Raw genomic sequence first — 21921 nt, forward strand, 5'->3', positions numbered from 1 at the left:
CATAATACAAAGTCAGACAACCTTCACCATTTTTCATGTGCCTATGAGAATCTGTGCCCTTGGCAATGTATCCCCCTTGAAATGAAAGGCTACAAAAGATTTGTACCTGTCAAGTCTGAAGCTTGTCTTTATCTGCTTTATCTTGACAGTCTTGAAATCAAAGGGCTACATGTTCAGCAGTGGAAAAGAAAAGATGGCTGTATTTAGTTACTTTGAGTGTATACAAAATGAGCACATGTGGTAAAATATGGAATTAGAGTATTTTTTTACTCTTCTATGTACATCAAAAGTAAGACAAACATTTAAATATCATACACATTGTTCTTGGTTTCGGTTTATTCTGAAGAAGTGTCAGGAACATACAGTTTGCTATAAAGCTTACATAGGTTAGACACAGTAGACGTGGCCCTCTTTCTACAGAGGCCTACAACTCAAATGCAGGCTCAGGCTCTGAATAAATACTTCCAGTCTACTCAGAATGTAGCAAAATGGTATTTTGATGTATTTGAGTGAACCACCTGAGTAGGGACTCCAGAACTGATACCTCACTCGTAAAATGACTTCTTTACATAAAATTATGCTAACAAAGCACTACACTTTGCTGACAGTGCTCGTGATGTTTTTGTCCTCGCTGACGGCAGATGCCACAGAATGATGGCATGCTGAAAAAAAATTTGGTATTAAACACGCTATTTTCTATTTTTAGTTTCTGTACATTTCCTTGATTTTAGAAGTTAGACAGTATAGCTGTGGAGGAAGTTGTGATAACTTCACATAACCACAGAAAATGAGGCTGAGGGGAGACCTTGAAAACCCATCTTGTGCATCCCTCCGCCCTAGGGTAGGGTCAGCCTCCCCTATGCCACAGCTGTTTTAGCCAGCCAGCTCCTGCGAACCTCCAGTAATGGAGATTTCACAACCTCCCCAAGCAATTCGTTCCTGCCCTTAACTGTCCTTCTGGTTAGATGATTTTGGCTAATGCTTAAAGTAAATCTCCCTTGCTGCAATTTATGGCCATTACCCCTTGTGCTGTCCCAGGTGGACACGGAGAATGATTTATTACGTAAATTTTCACAACGATTTTTTTAATATATTTGAAGACTGCTTTTATGACCCCCTTGGCCTTCCCTTCTCTAAAGTCACATGTAAAAGATAAAAGAAAACTAATGAACAGAGGTTTAATTAGTTCCATGTAGCAATTTTAAAGCTATATTCTAAAAATAAAGCACTTGGAAAGAACATCAGTAAGTGATATTACTCAGGAGGATAGAAGGAGTAATAGCATGCCAGCATGGTTGCAAGACAGAGAAATAGGAACTTTGCAAAAGGTCAAATGAACATTACCACTGAGCAAAAAGGCAGCGCTTTCTCTGTATCCCCTCTTAAAAAAAAAAAAAGAAAAAAGAAAAGTTCTTCAAGATTGATGGAAAGAATAAAGACACATATAATTTAAGTTATTAGACCCATGTAACTCTCACTGAACTAAACTGGAGCTTTGCCTGTTTAAAGACTGCAGGAAGGATGCTTTAGTAGTTAAGGACTAGATCAAAACTCAAGAGACAAGTTTAATCCTTGGCTTTCCTTGATACTTCCTTTGTGATTTTGGGATATTACCTATTGATAAAACAAGCAGTAGCTTCACTTATTTTCTCTTGAACTCTTCTCATTTTGTTTTTGTAGATGATAAACCCTTTAGGATGGTGGGCTCTCTGTACCAAAGCATGCAGGATTCCAGCACAGGAGGAGTCAAAGTCAGCAGAAACTTCTGACCATGACTGCACCACAAAATGCAACGCCAGGCTACTAAACAAGGAATTGTCATGTACTGAATATACCCCATTGCAAGTGATGTTAAACGTAACTTCAAGTTGATTGACTGTGTCTGTTGGTGATGTTGGATCATGGTTATCTTCACAGGATGTGCAAGCTGACTTCTAATTCAATGCTGTAAAAGCAACAAAATCTCCAACCCAAGAATCCTGAGTATTAGAGTAAGAATCTAGTTATTTTTGTTTCCTTACGGTTATTTCAATAAGGAATATATGGCAAAGCAATATGCTAGTGCTGACCTGTGAAAAACATTAAATAAATGTTGAGATTATGAGTAATCATAGGTTCTTTAATGTTTTTCTCCAGATGTCTCTGTGAAGCAGGGAAGTGCATGAAATAAGGAAACATGTTTTTTTTACAGACAACTGGCTGATGATAACAAAGACTTAGAGAATGTCTACATACCATGCTTAAGCTAGCTCAGATATCCCTGCAAAGCTATGGAGGCATAGCTGAAGGGGTTGCTTCAAGTCAAAAAAGACATCCATATACAACAACATGGAGCTGAACCGATGATTTCAGCCAAGAATACAGAAGACTGTTTTTGCGACAGCAAAGCTACTGCTGTCCAAACTGATAGCAGCATGTCCCCTGCTAGAAAATAACCATATATGGATTTACCATTAGTGGCTGGATGTCTTGACAGGCTATGATTTAAAATAACATTTATGCTATTAGCACTGCTTCCCTTTATTCTAAGGAGAAAGTGGATTATCATGTTCTCTAGGCACATCGAGGATAGGGGGATCATTAGGGGCAGTCAACATGTCTTCACCAAGGGGAAGTCATGCTTAACCAACTTGATAGCCTTTTATGAGGACATAACCCAGTGGATAGATGATGGTAAAGCTGTGGATGTGGTCTATCTCGATTTCAGTAAAGCGTTTGACACGGTCTCCCACAGCATCCTCGCAGCTAAACTGAGGAAGTGTGGTCTGGACGATCGGATAGTGAGGTGGATTGTGAACTGGCTGAAGGAAAGAGCCAGAGAGTGGTGGTCAATGGGACGGGGTCCAGTTGGAGGTCTGTGTCTAGCGGAGTCCCTCAAGGGTCGGTACTGGGACCAGTACTATTCAATATATTCATTAATGACTTGGATGAGGGAATAGAGTGCACTGTCAGCAAGTTCGCTGATGACACCAAACTGGGAGGAGTGGCTGACGCACCGGAAGGCTGCGCAGCCATTCAGAGAGACCTGGACAGGCTGGAGAATTGGGTGAGGAGAAATTTCATGAAATATAACAAGGGCAAGTGTAGAGTCCTGCATCTGGGCAAGAACAACCCCATGTACCAGTACAAGTTGGGGACAGACCTGTTGGAGAGCAGCGTAGGGGAAAGGGACCTGGGCGTCCTAGTGGACAGCAGGGTGACAATGAGCCAGTAATGTGCCCTTGTGGCCAAGAAGGCCAATGGCATCCTGGGGTGTATTAGAAGGGGTGTGGTCAGCAGGTCGAGAGAGGTTCTCCTCCCCCTCTACTGTGCCCTGGTGAGGCCGCATCTGGAATATTGTGTCCAGTTCTGGGCCCCTCAGTTCAAGAAGGACAGGGAACTGCTAGAGAGAGTCCAGTGCAGAGACATGAAGATGACTAAGGGAGTGGAACATCTCCCTTATGAGGGGAGGCTGAGGGAGCTGGGTCTCTTTAGCTTGGAGAAGAGGAGACTGAGGGGTGACCTCATTAATGTTTATAAATAAGTAAAGGGCAAGTGTCATGAGGAGGGAGCTGGGTCTCTTTAGCTTGGAGAAGAGGAGACTGAGGGGTGACCTCATTAATGTTTATAAATATGTAAAGGGCAAGTGTCATGAGGATGGAGCCAGGCTCTTCTCAGTGACGTCCCTTGACAGGACAAGGGGCAATGGGTGCAAGCTGGAACACAGGAGGTTCCACATAAATATGAGAAAAAACTTCTTTACGGTGAGGGTAACTGAACACTGGAACAGGCTGCCCAGAGAGGTTGTGGAGTCTCCTTCTCTGGAGACATTCAAAACCCGCCTGGACGCATTCCTGTGTGACATGATCTAGGTAATCCTGCTCCGGCAGGGGGATTGGACTAGATGATCTTTCGAGGTCCCTTCCAATCCCTAACATTCTGTGATTCTGTGATGTTCAAAGTTACAAGGTTTCCTCCTGGTTTTTGTTGTATTATCCTAATTTTCTGCATTTGACATTGGAGACAAATTATTCCTGATTTTCCTACATACAAGTAGCACAAGATTCAGGTCCTACCTCATCAATCTTTATATATGGATCTCCACCTCTTATTGTCAGCTAATCAGTTTTACTAAGAATTTGGTTGCATCTATTGCTTTCTGTGCTCTCGTTTACAGCTCTTCCAAGATTTTGCCTGTTATTGCTGCTCATTCATACTCTCTCCCTCAAAAAACACTGGTCAAAATCCATCTATTTTACCTGAAAGAAATAAAATAAACATCTAACACATAATGTGGTAGAAATACTGGCGACAGAAGGGGCAGGCTTTATTCTGTAGCAGACTGCTTTTCAGCTTCCTATGAACGTATCCAACCTGTGACCCTGGGCTGTGCATCGTCCTGTTTGGTTGAGCTGCAATTCCGTTTACTTTGGTTGCCTTCCAGAGAAAGAATATGATCCTCAAAAATGCTCTTGGTTCCTTCAGAGAGGAAACAAGAGCATTCAGATCCAAGTCAAAGTGAGGACACACAGCCATTCTCCAGATCAAGTCCATGTTAATGATGCTGCATCTGCTACACCTGCACACGCAGCAGGGTTATTTAAAAGACTGCAGATGATGACTCTGATTCATTTAGTGGCTCACCTTGCTCTTCCTACAGACAGAAAGGAGCATCTTAGGCTTAGAGCCCTTAGCATCCCCTCTGTCTTGCACGGTGTCTCCTATGTTGCCAGGTGAATTCCACCGAATAACTAAGCCGCTGTAAAATTAAAGCTACACCCTACCCACAGGGCAGGGGGAACTTTAAGACTTCTGAATTGTAGGAAGAAATCTGGTCTCCAAGTAAAATAAAGCAAGGTTTTCCCCAAAGTGCTTAACTAAAGGGTATGCATGCCACACTTTTATTTTTTGTCTTTTTTTTGACCTTTAATTTCATGTAAGTACTCAAGCAATTTTAGCTGTGTTTTCTTCTCAACTTCTCCCACTTTAGGCCACACACACAAAGATCATTCTGTAACTCGACTTCCCTCCTTTCCTAAATCTTATGGTGAGGAGAAAAAAAAAGGGATGTTATTTTAAACAACCTCAAACTAGAGTTTTTTCGTCCATTAGGGTACTTATTTATTCGTTTCAATTCATGCCATTTTTACATTGAAAATTATAGCTTTTGCAGATTCCTGTAAGTGTCTAGGTATGAAAATGGCTCTTTTTCAAAAATGTGCTTCTAGATCACTGAAAAGAATTCACTTGTGTTTACATTTTCTTTGTGTGGAGTTGAAAGTAATAATATGTATATTTACTGCTCATCCCTATCTTTATTCATCTATGTTCTTTCATTTTTAATCTATCTAAACATGTATTTATTGCTGATAAAATGGTTGTCGAGGCACATTACTCACTTCTTTACACATCAGATATATCAACAGTGGCATCACCAGAAAGTCCCTCATCCAGCCTCGCCAATGCCCACTAACCTTCAGCAGTAAGCATCACTTCTGGATGCAAGAAGATACAAGCAGTCCCTCTAGCAGACTGGCCTTGAGTGATAGGCTAAGTTTGCCAGTCTACCTACTTGTCCCAGTTCTAGACCAAATTCGTGATGGGTCATTAGCTTCACAGCATCCAGGTTTGATGCCACTAAACTCATCTGATGTGAAGTTGTATTTGATGGATTGCTGTACTTATCTCCAAATGCTCTGAATTAGTAATTTCAGAGGGCTTTTTCTTTTCTAATTATATTCTTGTTTATTAAAATAAAATATCTGGTTTGGGGACTCATTCTGTCACAAACATGTGTTTCATGCAACACATGATCCCTCTCCAGCCACTACTGATTTAATTTCTTTGTGGCACCATAAGAGCAGTAGGGTTAGGTTCAGTAATCGTTCAAGGGTCAGGTCACTGACATGCCAGCTGCTTTTTCATTCTTGGTGACCTCTGGTTGCTGAGCCAGGTATATATAAGGCACACGACTCTTCAGCTCTACCTGATAGCTACTTGAAAATTGAACTACTGCAATGATACTCCCAAAGCAAACTTTACTTTGGTTTGGCATGAGGTACAAGGCAATTCAGAAACTGTCTCTCTCTGAAAGTTCTCCCTTCCTTGTTATTTCTTTCCAAGAATGTTAAAAAAAAAAGTTCTCCACTTTTAAATTGCTGTTCACTCACCAAAGAGAACAGCCCTCATACCAAATGTATTTCCAGTGAACACAGCTCACAAAACATTAGTAAATTAAAAATAATCAAGACGGCAGCAGTGTCTCTCAAGGAATATATCATGACAGACATAATGTCCCAGCATATGAACTTTCTTCTGTCACTAATTCTACCTTAAATCATTCAGAAGGGTAAATGTAAGGCTCCTACATTAAATTGCTGTCCACTGAGGTGGAAACTGAAACAAACAGTTTTTTGAACAAACCTTTATCACCTAAATACTATTTCACTTATTTCAGGATTCACATTAGTACCATATTTTACCATAAAGGTGGAATTTCCATACACTCAGAAAAATATTAGAATTCTGTTTTTTTCCACAAAAGTCTTCTCTGCAAGAAAAAGTTTTGTAACAGCAGAGCATGCAAGTAATTAAAAAAGGTGAGTTACCTTCCACTGTGTATGCACTAAATGCATGCGAATTACAGTAGGCGGTCCAAATGCTTTCTCAGGAGTGACACGTATTGACATCTTTGGACAGTAGCAGCAGCCTTTGAATTTTCACTTCAACTACTGCTTAGAAATGACACTGTCAGAAAGGAAACACCTACTGTGCGCCTTCACTTGCCTTCTGATCCCTTATTAGTTAACCCTGAAGTGCATATGTATACAGCCTTAATCCCCAAGAGAGTATCTGGACCAGGGGAAATCTGGAATTAATTGCGAAGTATTTTGGTTACTAATGCAGCTGTTACAAGTGTTTGATTTGGCAAGCGAACAGAAAAGGCACTGCATACCAATTTCGTGAGCCACTGTAAAAGCTGCATGGAGGCCATCATCTTCAATCACTGCACAGCTGCGCTCAGGAGAGCATATGGTCCCAACGTCTGCCATTCCCAGAGTATCACATGAATGATGCCCACATAAATCCTGCCCAGGAAGGAAAAAAAAAATCATTAAAATAAATTTTTACACCCTTAGGTAACAACAGGTTAAAGTCACCAGCCCTTTGCAAACAGCAGAACCTGGATAAAAACATCAATATAAGCTTCCATCTAAAGATGTCAACGCAGTAAAGTTAGTGGGAATATTTTCATTGACTTTAACGGGATTTGTATACATTCTTTAATTCATTATTGTTATTTAAATTTGTATTCTGCAATGCATACAGAGGCTCAAACTTGCATTGAGTTAGGTACTCAAAGCACATGCTGTAGAAGCATTTCTTTAATTACATTCAAAATAGAAGAAATATTCTCTTTATTTACAGAAGGTGAACCAAGGCACAGAGGCAAAGCTTCAGATTACTGATCAGTCCTTGAACCAGAGATCACCTTTCTTCTCAAAAGGCAAGTCTTATACTTGCACTTAAGGAAATGAGATTATTATATATTAAACCTCATGTCACACCTGTCAAGTAGTACAAAGTTTAATAATGTATTACTCAATATACCAAGTATTTAAGCAATTCTCAGAGGTTGCTTAAAGAGTTAGTGATATGACAGAGCATAAACCCCCTCATCTTACTACTGCAACAACTCGATCACACACTTCCTACTTGTAGATATGGGGCATCTGAAAAAAACACGCAGGCAGCAATTAGGTTTTTTCTTTCCATTGCAGGATGATAATGATAATGATAATGATGAAGCTCGCTTTGGTCAGACTTTGCATTTTAATCATCAGCAATAACTTTTCAGTGCTTCTACTGAAGCAGAGGGATGAATACTACTCTGAATGTAGATATATATACTTTTCTGGTTGAGAAGGAAAAGTAGGTACCATGCCATTTGGAACACTCTGAGACATTTCATTGTGGTTGAATGAAAAGATAATTTTCAAGGCATGACAGTATTATCAAATGTTATTATCAAAATGATCAAAGAGAACCTTTTTTCCCTTCATTTTTAAGACTCTCTTCTTCCCTTGAGATCTCCTTTTATAATGACTTTCTTTCATGAAGCCTTGCATAATTAATCCATCTGAATAACAGATATCCTGTATGAGGCTCCAGGTCAACAACATTCACTGATTATGATAGTTTCATATTTAGGCAAACTGGAAAATGCACAGGATTCAAATCCCACTGAAGTCAAAGAAAAACACACTGAGTTCACAGATACTGTGACAGAGCATCTCTTTATAAAAAAAAAATGTTTTTTTTTTTTTCCCAAGATGAAATAAAGACATTCTCAAGCTAAAATTACATAGCAATATTACATCTATGGAGCAAGAATTTCAGGATCAGTTCTTCTGGCTTCCAGGTGTCTGGGAACTCTTTTCGGTAAGTGCACTCTTGGTGCTACTTAATGTCAAGATTTAAATGCCATGGTACCAATGAACAAAACAGTCTCACAAGAAGAGAAGGAATAGAGTTCAAAAGTACTTCAATTCCCAAATTTTCACAGGTATAATCCATGGTTTAAGAAAAACTTCCATTCTGTAGCAATGCAGAAAATATGCAGGGAATTTTCTCTTTAACCCCACTGGCTCCCAACCTTGACATCCAATTAGCTCCCCAGACTTTGCTTCTGGCTCTGCATGGGTTATGGGAAAGTACAGGATAAGAATGCCCATTTTCAAGCACTTTAAAAGAAATGCATTTTTTTCCAGTTTTATTTAGGCAAATAAACTTCATATAATTTTCAGCACTTCTGGACCAATGTTGGAAGAGGCCCTAAGTGAGGTTGTGTTACTATAGTGTCTATCATCCGGGGCATATTCAACAAGGAAGATGCAATACTTAAACTCCTATTACTTTTGCTTAGCACTTTATGTATCACTTCTGAATTTGGCTCTTTCAGTCTAAGGGAACATTTTACATAGAGTAAATTCTATGTAAATGTAACTGTGAGTGGTTTACCTACAGCAGCATGAGTAACAAAACTCAGAAGAAATGCATGTGCATAGTACCAATAAAAATACCTTTTCATGGTGATATAATCAGTCTAAATAAACGAGTGTAAACTGTATTGGAAGTAAGATACCTTTATACTAGTGCAATGTGAACTGAATCCACACAAGCAGTTGAACGGAAATTCTTACACAAGTACCAAAAAGTACATAAATAAGACAGAAAGCAGCTTACTGGAGGAGGTCTAAATTACTCTCAGGTGGATAGTGCCAAGAATAGTATAAAATACATTAATTCAGGCCCTGTCTTTACATGCATATTCTGTGTCATTTGGTCTTTTCTCGTATTTGGGTGTCATTATTACGTAGATACTGACATCAGCACTGCTCCCAGTATGGGCACAATTATATCAGCACACAGATGTCTTATGCCAGTGCATGATTTATTTCCATTTGCATACAAGAAGAAGCTATGCCAGTGATATGGCTATGAAGTTATACCAGCAGATGAAATCAGATCTCACAATGATTCTCCAGATTTGATGACACAAGTATAATTAAAAGAATACAATCTTTCTAAGCAGACAATCTCATAAAATTCCTTAGAGCTACTTCTGATGGGATGTGTGGAGTATGGAAAATTACGACAGGGATGTTAACCATAAGCAGCCCTTCTGACTCGGCTGGTTAGTAATCCCACCCTCAAAATTTCCAAAGCTATGCACAGGATTGCATTATACCACCTTCATTAGACGTCAAAAAAATAGCTATGTACGTATGCAAGCACTAACGGACATATCAATGTTTGGTTACTTTCATATGTTACGTGTTACTGACATTTTACCACACTGCATGCCCAGGTTTTGCTCAGAACTCATCACTTCATCAAACCACTGTTCCTCCATCATTTCCCAGAGTATGACACATAACCGCACATCTCAGCATCCTACTAGTAACTTTCAAGGCAGTGTTCATCTGCGTAACAGTTGTCTAGACAAAACGAAGAGGGCTTCACGCTTTCTTTATGAAATACCTTAACTTTGGGTCAGATAAAATTAATTTCTTGAAGGGCTGTATTAATTAATGGTCGCTCCTAGGAAATCCCACAGCAGAAGATACATGATTCTGAAAATTGCTTATCTGTAAAATTACCTAGCTCCTCCAGCACCCCATGGACAGCTGGAGAACAGCTGTCCTCAGACAGTGTGGGACCAACGATCCCCGTAAAGGAGAAGAGGAGAACGACCACACTGCGGTCAGAACGCAGCGGACAGTGACACAGAGAGGCCCGGTTCCCTCCAGCCAGCTGTGTGACCACATCTGCTCTGCCTGCCCAGCGCCCTGGGCAAGGCGGTGTGGGGAGCCCTGCAGCCGCCGACCGAATCCCAGCTGGGCAGCGGCGGAGGCAGCTTGTAAAGGATCTTGGAAACAAGGACAGGAAATATTTTCTGGTGTTAGCTTCTCTGTATGAAGCTGTTATTGGGGAGGGATGTCTACGGGTTGCCCATCTGCTGCTAGAGCAGGGCATGCGTTGGCTACGCTTCGAACAGAGAGCATGTGCTGAGCCTTCTGGTTTGCGTTGCAGACTTCAGTCCTCAGCGACTGCATTTTGTAAGCTAATGCTGACCTTGTCAATAATAACTTAGGCAGTTTAGTGAAGACTCAGCTCCATTCTGTTCTCAACTCATAGTCTCATTTATTCTTCATTTCTCTTGCCTCTGCATGATTTGAACTTTAATATATTTCTATTCATAGCATCACATAGTATATACTATATACATAATTGAAGCCTATCAGGTGGCATCTCTGAGACAAATATTGTGAAAAGTTTGCTACCAGGTCAACTCACCATTCCCTAGCTACATGGTCCTTCTCAACAGCATGATTTTGAGTGACGTTATTGAAAACCACGCCTGTTTACACTTCCACTGATTTAAGTCTTTATGGCAAAATTTCTTTTGACTGAGACCTCCTGTAGCTCTACTGTCCATGGAGTATTTGTTACCAGCATCAATAGCCATATTTTTAGTTTTCCTGGGAAGTCTGGGAAAGCAGTCTCAGACTTTTATGAAGTAAAGTTTCTGGGAGTACATGAAAAGTTTTCATTTCCCTGGAAAATATTTTTTTTTGTTAAAAACAGGCCCTGATGTAATGATGCAATCTAAAAAATCTGTGTGGGTCTCCTTTACTTCTCATACTCCAGCTAACGCACTAAGAAAGCGGAGACTCACATGATACTTAAAATCAGTTTCCAATGATTATTTCGCTCTGGTGTGTGGCTTCTATTTAAAAAGTTAATCGCTTACTCAGATCTGTCCACTCATTTAATTGTCTCCGAGTAGCGGCAGAAGCTTCGAGGAATAAGTGTTTCTTGATATTTCCGAAGAACGAATGCAGAGTTTGGCCCTTGATCTGCATTACAGTAGTTTCAAATTAAAAGAATGACTAGGATTTGCATTTGCTACACAGGAGGCAATAGATGTTAAGACTTAAGTTTTGGCAAAGGAATGACTTAGGAAAACTGAGCTGTGCATCATAAGACTAGTAGTTAATTAGACAGCTGATTAAAGGCCAAGTTTTCTTGGCACTCGTAAGTACATCAAGAGCAGCTGGCTGTTTGCCATGTATACGTGGCATTGTTGTAAATGAAGATAACTGTGGTGGCTCCCTGCTGGAGCAGTTAATTTATTTTACCTGAAATTCTTTGATTTGTGCAGTAGACTTAAAAACAAGAATAAACTGTTTAGTGAAACCTGGTATTGGGCCAGAGCCCGTGAACGAGATCCAAAAGAGGATTTAAGCACCAATGCGGACAGTTCAGTGGAATGTAAGGGCAGAAGAACAAAATTGGCTCACATGTCCTTTCGTCTTTGAGTTATCTGCCCTTCACAGAGCTTGCAGTTTGCGATCTTATGGGCCCCAAAGTGCCACAGTTTTACAGTCTTGAGCAGCTTAGCACCGAGCTTATACTAAAGCTTGATTGGGGGTGAGATGCTTAATGTTTCTCAATCTTTGCCCCTGAGGGAAGCCAAGCCTGCAGACGCTCTCAGATCATACGTACAAGAAACAAACAGGATTAGGCTTTCTGTCAGGCACAGCTGCACATCACCTTTTAAAGCAGAGCATTTACATCTCTGTGTGTTTGTTCGCTTGCTTTTCTGCTTTCTTTACAATGGCTCATCAGTTAAAGCCTCTGCCCAACAAGAAGGTGATCCAGCTTCCAGAGGATAGTTAGAAGCATGTTTCTTAGGAGAGCGCCCTATGGTCTACCGTCTACACCAGACTATGGTCTACAGTGAAGGTCTGCACGTGTCCATGCACACAGGGAGCTCGGGCTCCTCCAGTTGCAGCCCATGTGCCAAAGGTTTCCCTAGCCCAAGCTGTAGTTAGTGCTTATGGTGCCTGGTGAAGGGACCTTATTTTTGGTCCCTATTTCTCAGCCTGCTTCTGTATTTTACACTGAACAGTCCTTCAGTAAATTACAGAAACAGTCTTCCCTCCGTGCTTTGGGAACACAGTCTGCCTTGCTCTAAGCTGTGCACTCCAGTCAGCGGCTTCAGGTCACGATTTCTCTCCTTCTCACCATATGAATCTTGAATTACTCGCTAAACAGCGACATAGCTTTGGTCAGAGGGGCAGAAAGTTTCCTTAACACCTGGAACAGCTTACAACCTACCCGTTAAGGACCTCTCCTGGGAGGTGGGCGATACAGACCTAAAATCCCTCAAGCAGAGGAAGGAATTAAATACAACTTTCCTACTTCCTGCAGCAGCATTCCCACCGCAGGCCAGTAAAAGGAGGGTGGGTATTCAGGACCCAGGCATCCACCCTCCCACGCCCTGCTCTACCAAGTGGGTGAAAGTTTAATAATGTCACAGCAACGCAGAATGGCACACATGGAGGAAAGTAAGGTTCACCCAAACAGAAAGTATTACAGGTATCACCCGAGGAGCACAGTATCATAGAATGGTTTGGGTTGGAAGGGACCTTAAAGATCATCTAGTTCCAGCCCCCTGCCACAGGCAGGGACACCTTTCCACTAGACCAGGTTGCTCAAAGCCCCATCCAACCTGGCCTTAAACACTGCCAGGGAGGGGGCATCCACAACTTCTCTGGCCAACCTGTTCCAGTGTTTCACCACCCTCACAGTCAAGAATTTCTTCCCAGTATCTGATCTAAATCTACCCTTTTTCAGTTTAAAACCGTTCCCCCTCGTCCTATCACTCCATGCCCTTGTACAAAGTCCCTCTCCAGCTTTCCTGTAGGCCCCTGTATGACTGGAAGTCAAAGGGAGCACAAGACCTAAGACAAAAGACCACAAAAGGTATTGAAAATAAAGGCTAACTGGTGCACAAAGTAATTAGGGAATCATCTATTTTACCCCTCAGCCAATACTATGACACTTAAAAAGAGAGACTTTACAAGCCAAAATAGTGGAACACTGCCCTGAAGGAATCCTGCTGTGGAAAGTCCTCTTCGTGAGACATTGGTGGGTCCCGCTCATGAGGATGTCCAGGTTAGGGCACCAGGGAGAGGGCGTGGCCATTGCTGTGAAGCAAGGAAGGACTCCTGTCAGACTGCTTTGTCCTCTCATGGCCATGTTTTGAGAGGAAAGACTGAAGTCCGGTTACCTTTCAAGGAAAACAGGAGCAGTGATACCTGCCATACCTACCAAAACAAAAATCACACCTTCTTCTCCAGTAGTTTAACTCAAAAATTGAGGTCATCTTCCTTTCAGGTTAATATGATAAATACAGGCCTGAGTTTTGGGCACTCGAATCTCAAATGTAGAGAGCTGTCTTTCTGAATTCTAGGTAAGGTGAAATTCAAGAAAACGCAATGTATGGGTGATGTCCTGTTGGGCTAAGTTTCGCACATGCACGCTACATTTGCTGGCTACAGAAACTACGTCCTCACCAGACTGGGTATTTAGGCAGGTTCTTACTCTCCCCTTCTATGGTACAGAGACCCTAGGCACTCGTCATCCAAGGATATTCTGCAACAAAGTATTAGAAATAGAGCCTAAACTGGATTAAGCTTTTATGCTCTGAATGTACATATTTAAAAAGCTTATTTTTTCCTAAGGCACATAAAGAAAATGCAGCAGCATTATGGAAAACACAGATTATTTAAAAAATATTGACAAAATACACATAAAGCTTTTGGACTCTGCATGGGGAGGGGAAGGGCAAACACAGTTTCAGTCATGAAACTGGTGAACAAGGAAAAATGTGCTATTTAACTTGCCTCCCTCATAGCTCCTCTGTGGGGAAACTCCAGACAATCTCTGTAGATTAGTGTCAATCACACTACTTCTGCACAAATAACGTCCCACTTTATTCTCCCCAGGGACATTATCTAAATGTATTAGATTTGCAACAAAATTGGTAAAATGCTATGAAACTGGTAGACACATCACATTATAATTTCTTCAGAGGAATAATAAAAAACATTAGTGAAATATATTCTATTGACCATTGGTACAATGACTTGTTTTAGTAATATGGGATAATTAATTGTGGGAAGATGATAATATTGAAAAGAAAAAAAAGAAGAAAGAACTAGATCCAAAGAAAGCATGTGCTCCATGCAATTAAATTATCGTCTAGATAGAGCTGAGATAATCCAAACTTGCTGTTAAATTTCAACAGCACTGTCAGACTGACAGTTAAACTAAATCACACACACAAGACCCATATAATTACTGTGTGGAAAACGGCAGGACAGTAGCCTTTGGCTCTAGTATGAACTTTTTGTTAGAGCCAGGCATGATGGTACTATCACGGATGATGCTAACAAGCACTTAGGAAAGTATTTTTTTCTTGCTCTTGTTTCTTGTATCTACTGTGAGAAATATCTATTTTAATTTTCACATGATTCAGAAGTGGGGGGAAAGGAAAGGGAGAGAACTGTTTTTTGTCCAAATGCATTCAATAGTTCACTTGCAATTTAACTAAGGGTCACTAATGAAATAGACTGGATGAATACTAGAGGATAATTGCAGAGCAGGCTAGACCTCAGAAAAGAACATTCTGAGTTCAAGTGCAGTTTGCAAGTCACATCTAATATGTTTTTCTACTGTGACAAATAATCTGGCAAGTATTTGTTGCACCCATAAAAACCTGAAGACTGAAGATAACCTGTTTCCAGCTTCTGAGAACTGTTCACAATAAAACAGACTAAATTCTTAATCGGTTGTTAATTTCACTGACACCGAGAACAAAGCGAGCTAATCTCGAGGGAGAGAGTGCTTTACAAGCTCTTCCTCCTTCCCACCACGCAGCTGCTTCTCTACCGCTGTATGGAGCGGAGGACTCACCTGGCCACCAGATGATCGAATCCTTGCATCGTCATATTCCATGGAGTATGCTCTGAGGGTGCACACAGCCCAAAAATTCACAGCTGCTGTCAAGGACTCAACCACAAAGCAGGCGAACAGCAGGGGACCCATGTATTCTCTAAGGTTGTTAAGGCCAAACTGCCTTAATGAGAGCTCTCACAGGATTTACTAGAAAATGATCACCTTTTGGTACTGACAAATCAGATCTCTGTCAGGCTTGATGCTGGCCATCATGGATCAAAATGACAGATTGAGACCGCTGGAAAAATATATTTCTTCTGATTAGATTTCGGGAATTTAAAACAATCACTGTGGAACCCAACCAAGGTTCTGCAGTATTTAGTGACATTGATAATTTCTGAGCCTACTGAAGATTTTTCCTACACAGGTGATAACAATGACCAGACACGTTACTGTAGTTTTCCTTGCAGCTACAGAGTAAACATAGGATTCACTGCAGCTAGTGGATAGTCACACGGTCCTTGCCACCACTGATAAGAAATATAGAGCATTGAAATAGTTTTAACACCAGTTGTCTGTGAACTGAACTCATGTTCATATTCATTTACTATTTACTATGCTCTGCAGCATGATTGCTTTAAAGCCCTTATCAAATTAAGTACAGATGATGATCAAAAGTGAGTGGATGTTTTAATCCAGAATCAGTAAATCTCCTTCTAAAACTCTTTTTGCATGGGAAGTACTTCCTAGTATGAATTATGATGATGATAATTTGAACCGCCAGTACTAATTTTCTAATAAGGGAGAGCTGTTACAACACTCTTAGTCTATCAATGATTATTAATTTATCTTTAAACAAGTAATGACAACAGAAGAGGAGGAAGTGATGGTGCTGAATCCTGACAGGATTCTTCCCTTATAAGGAACTCGAGTAAAGCCACTCTCTTTTCAGAGATCCTCTTTTGGTGTCAAAAATAACATCCAAGGAAATGTCACTCCAGAATGAAGATAGTTACTATATTAGAGACTTGTATGGCAACAGGCACGCATAATTTAGATTCTAACTACACATAAACAGTTACATACAGCTGAGGACATGTGTTCGGTTGACAAATGATTTGCAAATATTATTCTGTTGACGCAGAGACACAAAGTTCAAGGTGGCCTCAGTTAGTAAACAAAGACGGAAAATGTACCTCACCCATTTACCCCATGCCTAAAAAACAAGCCATTTAGAAGAAGACATCTGGATGTTCAAAAATTAGCATGACGATATTCAGAGCCCATCAAAACATGCAGCTATGGCTTAGCGTCTAGTAGCTAAGCAACGTACTTCATACATTCAAAACATAGTTGTAAAAGTTGGCTCCTCCTGCCAATTGCTGCCACTCTCATTGAAAAGCTAAACTGGAAAAAATCTCTCTTTAGTTCAAAGTAGGGCTGTTTTCTCCAGGAAACATCTCTACTGCTTTTTCATCCTTTAACCCTTTTCACATTGACATTCCAAGAGGAGCAAATAGATTCACGTTGACACTTCAAGTTTAAGCACATAAAAATCGTGTGGACTCACACATACTGCCTGCAAAGAACATCATGAACACATTTAGCAAGAAACTACAGCCTTGTTCTTACTGAGTCAAATACCAAAATGTGATGCCACACAATGTGCGTGTGCACACAGAAGATCATTAAAGCAGATTAAGTTATAGTGAATTGCAGTGAGGAGCTAATCTCATAGTTAAACATGTTAAAATGTAAACCAAGAAAATGAAAGCCTGTGCTCCCTTCTTGCAAAGCATTTACATCCCTAAATAACCGTATAAGCAATATTTACATCTTAAGAGTGGAAGAAGACCACAGGAACTGTGACATTCTCTTTAGGTTAGGTACTACTTACATCCAAAAGAAGTAACTCTATGCGTGGAAGATGCATTGTTCAGGAGTCTTTGAAAGTGGATTACTGATTAGCAGCACACTCTTATTCTGGCAGGAGGGCATCCATGCAAAGAATTACAGATAAGCATCTGTAAAGCAAGTGCACTTTAAATTCACATCCTGTCTCAAACCAAATTAACTTAATAATTGATGTTAAGATTCACAGTCTGCCACCCTAAGAGTTTCTGAACTGTAATAACTCCCAGGGAAATAAATGGGAATACTGGCAGAGAAAAACACTCTTTAGTGAAAAGTGATGGATTCTGGCCCAGGCTTAATTAATAAGCCATTAGAAAGGATGTTTATAGAAATAAGCAAGAGCGTTCTGACCCAGCCTAGGGAGCCTGCTTTCATTCAGATTATAATGATAAAAAAATGTAAGTTTGCAAAGTGGACCAACGGGCTTTAAACTGCTAAAAAAAGGCTCCTGCTATACAAGTGATGCCTGACTGACACAGAACCTAATGTTTCAACTATTTACAGCTATAAAAGCAAGCCAGGCGCTTTTTTCCCCCTTCTGGAGCAACTCCTTCCACAAACCAGCCAAAGCATCCTTTTTGGCAGGCTCGTATGATGTAGAAAAGCAGAACTCAAATGAACGGAAAGTCATGCAGTTATTTTTTTTCGTACTTGGGGAAGGGAAAAAAAGAAAACACCAAAACCAAACCGCTGAAGGGATATTCTTACAGAAGAACTTCATTGCATAAACTCGGCCACATGTCTACTACAGCAATGTCCCTTAACGACCTCTGGCAATGCAATTAATTAACAACTGGGCAGGGAGCAAGGCACAGCTCTGCGTGGGTAAGATCGGCTGGATCCGACCCACAGTTGATCAGGTCACCCATTTTTCACTTGAGAACGAGAAAGAGACTGCATCCCCTTACCACCAGCTAAACTCACTCAGCTTCTGCAGCTCTGTTTACCTGCGGTTTGCATTTACGTCCTACCCTTGAACCACAAGCGCTGCCGGCTTCCAGTGCAGCGGAGCTATTCTTGCTGGAAATAGCATCTCAACGCACTCAACAAGGAAGTCGCATGTACTTTTTAAGGTGCTCACCATTTTCACTGGCAGGTTTGTTTGGGGACTAATTTAGGCTAGGGAGCGCTATCAGCCCTTTGCCTAGACCACCTCCCCAGAGAGAGAGAGGGGCTGTGTGTGAAACACCTCACTGGGAAAGACAGAACAATGTAATCTCTCAAGCAGAGAAGTTAGATGGCCTCAGCCGAGTCCCCCAGTCAGGCAAATTACCACCTCTCCACCCTGGCAGGAATCCCAGGACCGCACTGGCACAAATGACTGTGTCCTTGCAGTGGGGATGGCCTCGCAGGGGAAGGAGCACACACAAATGCATACACAATTTGTTGGGTTTTCAACCCCTCTTCCTTCCCGGGCAGCTGTGCGCACGGGTGCCACTCCCTGAGACACAGTGCAACCCCATGGAAAGGCCAAAGGTGTGTGTGGGGAGGCAACCACCGGCCAAAGCGGGGCAGTGCGGCTGGAGGGCTGACAGGGCGGCCTCATCGCAGCCCAGTCACCCCACGACACATCATTCAAGAGACACCAAGTCGCCGTCGGTCAGGTTGATGCCTACCTCACGGGTGAAGAGGATGGCAGCATCATAGTGCTCATCGTGGTCGTCGTCGAGGCGGTTGTGCTGGTGCTGCCACTTGCAGAAGTTCTTGAGAGTGGTGGCGGCATTCCTGTTGACTTCCAGCCCCTTCTCCTTCTCACCCAGGGCCACCACCTTCACCACGGCCAGCCGGACGTGGTTCTCCAGGCTGGCGTGGGCGTAGAGCCGGGAGGCGATGGAGGACAAGGTGAGCAGGTAGTGCTGCAGCCCCTTCCCGTACTTGCGGACCATGGAGGCGTCGGCCACCAGCAGCAGCTCCACCTGCCGGGCCCGGGAGACGGAGCGACGCTGCCGCCGCCGCCGGCCGTCCCCCGCCGCCGCCGCCGCGGCCGGGTCGCGGGTCTCGCAGCTGGTGCGCGCCGGCACCGTCTCGAAGCTGAAGCGGTCCCTGCGGAAGAGGTGCGGGGCCCGGGCCGGGCCCTCCCCGTAGATCCGCGGGGCGGCCGCCTCCCCGCCTCGCCGCGCCGGCCTGACGGTGTAGCGGGAGCGGCCCACGGCGAAGAAACCGTCGAGGCCGCCGCAGAGGTTGAAGACGGCCAGGGAGCGCGGGCTGCCGTCCACCGTGCCGCGGTAGTAGCAGCGCGGCGGCCCACCGGCCCGCGGCGCCCGCGCCCCCACCGCCCCGTCCCGCTCCAGGTCGAGGAGGAAGCGCTGGCCGCCGGCGTAGAGGACGTAGCCCGCCTTGCCGCCCCCCGCGTAGGTCGGGTCGAGGCGCTGCACGACGCCGCTGGCCCCGCGGGGCGGCGGGGGGCGGCGGGGAGGCCCGGGGGGAGGGCCGGGCCGGGGCCGGGACGGCGGCGGGGCGGTGGCGGGGGGCGGCGGTGCTCGGTCGTCGGCAGGTGCCAGCGGCTGGGCCAGAGCGAGGTGCAGCTCGGCGGCCAGCAGCAGGGAGACCAGCTTCAGGAGCATGTTTGCCTCGCCGTCAGGAGCGGCCACAGTGGTGGTGATAATTAATAGTAGTAGTAGTAATAATAAGAGTTGGGGAAGTGGGTGGAAAGAGCCGGTCGGCGGAGTGCAGCAACGTAGTTAAGGGAAGGAGAGAAGGGGGAAGGAGGGGAAAAAAAAAAGAAAAAAAAAGAAAGTTCTCCGTCCCAAACTCCAGTCAAGTGTGAGTGGGAGCGAAAAAAATGTCAACAAAAGCCGCTCGCGTGTGAACTTTGTGTTTCTCTGCAGGGAAGAGTCGGGAGTACATGGAAGGAGAAAGGGAGGTAAAAATTCCCAAATCACTGCTGCTGGGGAGGCAAAGGCGGGGAAGAGAAAAAGGAGGAGAGGAGACTCGGACCCGGCAAGTAGAGAAGTTTGAGCACTTCCCACTCCTCTTCCACTTCTCTGCTGTAGTCACCGGATCATCACCAGCAGCGGCAGCAGGGGACAGGTCTGCTGCGACTCGGCACTTTCTCGGGCTCCGGTGGCTCCCTTTCCTTCCTTTGCCCCCTTTTGTTTTGAAGAGATGGAGGAGAAGGGGAGAGAAGAAATTCAGGTACCAAAAACCGCCTCGATCGTCTCCGGTGAGATGGTTAAAAAGAAAAAAAAAAAAAAAGGAAAAAAAAAGCCCAAGAAGCTGAAAACGTCCCGGATTTTTGTAAAAGCCCCCTCCCTGTATCTTTTCTGTTGTTGTTGTTGTTATCCCCAGTCTGTCGATGTGAACAAGAGGAGAAGGGAGAGAAATGTGAAGATGAGAGGAGGTGGAACAATGAATTTATAGCGGAATGCCATCCTGCAATGGCAATTTCAACAATTCGTCACTGCAGGCTGCCTCTTAAAGGGAGAGCTTCAAAACCACCACTCCCACACTTCCTTCTCAGTTAATCAGAGGGAGAAACTTGAGGGGAGGGGGAAAGGGGGGGGGGCTGCGGGGGAGGAGAAAAGGAGGGAGAGGGAGCGGGAGAGAGGGAGGCAGGAGAGGGGAAGGGAGGGAGGAAGCCGGGGAGGGGAGAGAGACCGGGAGAAAAAAAATGTTTGTGTATGAAAAACGCAAGATTTCCCTCGAATCGCTTAAAGCCACAGTCACCCGGCGTTTGAGATGTCACCGCTGGCCGGGGAGGGCGAAGCCGCGCTTACCTCCCGTCCTGCCCGCTTCCCCGCTCTCCTGCCTGCCGCTGCCCTTCCCCTTGCAGCGTCCCGTGGCGGAGGCAGGTTTACGCCTGGCTCTCGGGGGGGAGGGAAGCGGCCGCGGCTTTTCCGAGAGCGGCGGCGGTGCGGAGCGCCCGTGCGGCGGCCGGGGGAGCGGAGCGGCTGTGCCCCCGCCCGTTCCCGCAGTGTCCCGGCTCGGCCCCGGCCCCTGCACCTTTCTGGGGTCGGCGGCAGCACCAAACTTCCTCCCTTTGTCTGGGCGGCCGCGGCTCGTCTGCACCCAGCCTGTCATTAAGTGCCGGCAAGCTGTCATGTAGTTCGGGCAGACTGTGATTTCCCCCGAGCCCCCGAGGAGGTGAGAGGGCGGGGAAGAGTTGATGCTTGCTTTGACCTTTTGAATGACTTCAGATCCTGAGATCATCCTCCCGCTGACTGACACACACATTCACTCACCCTGTCCCCTTGTCTTCCTTCCCCCGCTTCGCACTCCGACAGGGACACCACAAAGGGCAGATGTCTGCATTTACTTTTTCATCTGCCCTTTCCACCTTCACATTGCCCATAGAGTGAGAGGAGATTGGCAGACAGCTCCCTCTCTGCCGAGATCAAGGGCTGGAAGGCAGCCTGGGCTCCGGGAAAGCGAGAGGAGCGGGGCTCAGGAGGAGTCCAACTCTGCTGGCTTCCCTCCTGCTGAGGTACGTGACCCACCATCACCAGGTGCCTTGACTTGCACCGAGTCAAACACGGACGCATGGCAAACAAAAGTGCTTATTATCTTGTGTTTCCTCTCCACGTCCTGAGACGGGTGCCAGGAGCAGGTGCTCTCTAGCTGCAGGACTGCAAAAGGGATGCAGCTCTCCAGTCTCGTCCTAGCCCGCAAACAGCATCTCAGCCCGACCCCTCTATCTGCAAGGGAATGACATGCACATCTGCAATACTTTGCAGAATCAGGACCTTGGTGGTGGGATGCGCAGAGAATGACAGACCA

The 21921-nt window shown here is 44.1% G+C and overlaps 1 protein-coding gene across 1 annotated transcript in view; it reads right to left on the reverse strand.

Moving 5' to 3' along the window:
- The window catches only part of ADAMTS5 (ADAM metallopeptidase with thrombospondin type 1 motif 5), a 42345-nt gene extending 22576 nt beyond the window's left edge, over nucleotides 1-19769 (reverse strand). The window contains exons 1-2 of the mRNA XM_068417414.1: nucleotides 18822-19769; nucleotides 6935-7067 (exon numbers count right to left, since the gene is read on the reverse strand). Of these exons, the coding sequence (XP_068273515.1) occupies nucleotides 6935-7067; nucleotides 18822-19769 (1081 nt within the window). The remainder of the gene's footprint in view (nucleotides 1-6934; nucleotides 7068-18821) is intronic.
- Between the last annotated feature and the right edge of the window lie 2152 nt (nucleotides 19770-21921).

This window comes from Nyctibius grandis, chromosome 2 (assembly GCF_013368605.1).
Source record: "Nyctibius grandis isolate bNycGra1 chromosome 2, bNycGra1.pri, whole genome shotgun sequence".
Classification (NCBI taxonomy): Eukaryota; Metazoa; Chordata; class Aves; order Nyctibiiformes; family Nyctibiidae; genus Nyctibius; species Nyctibius grandis.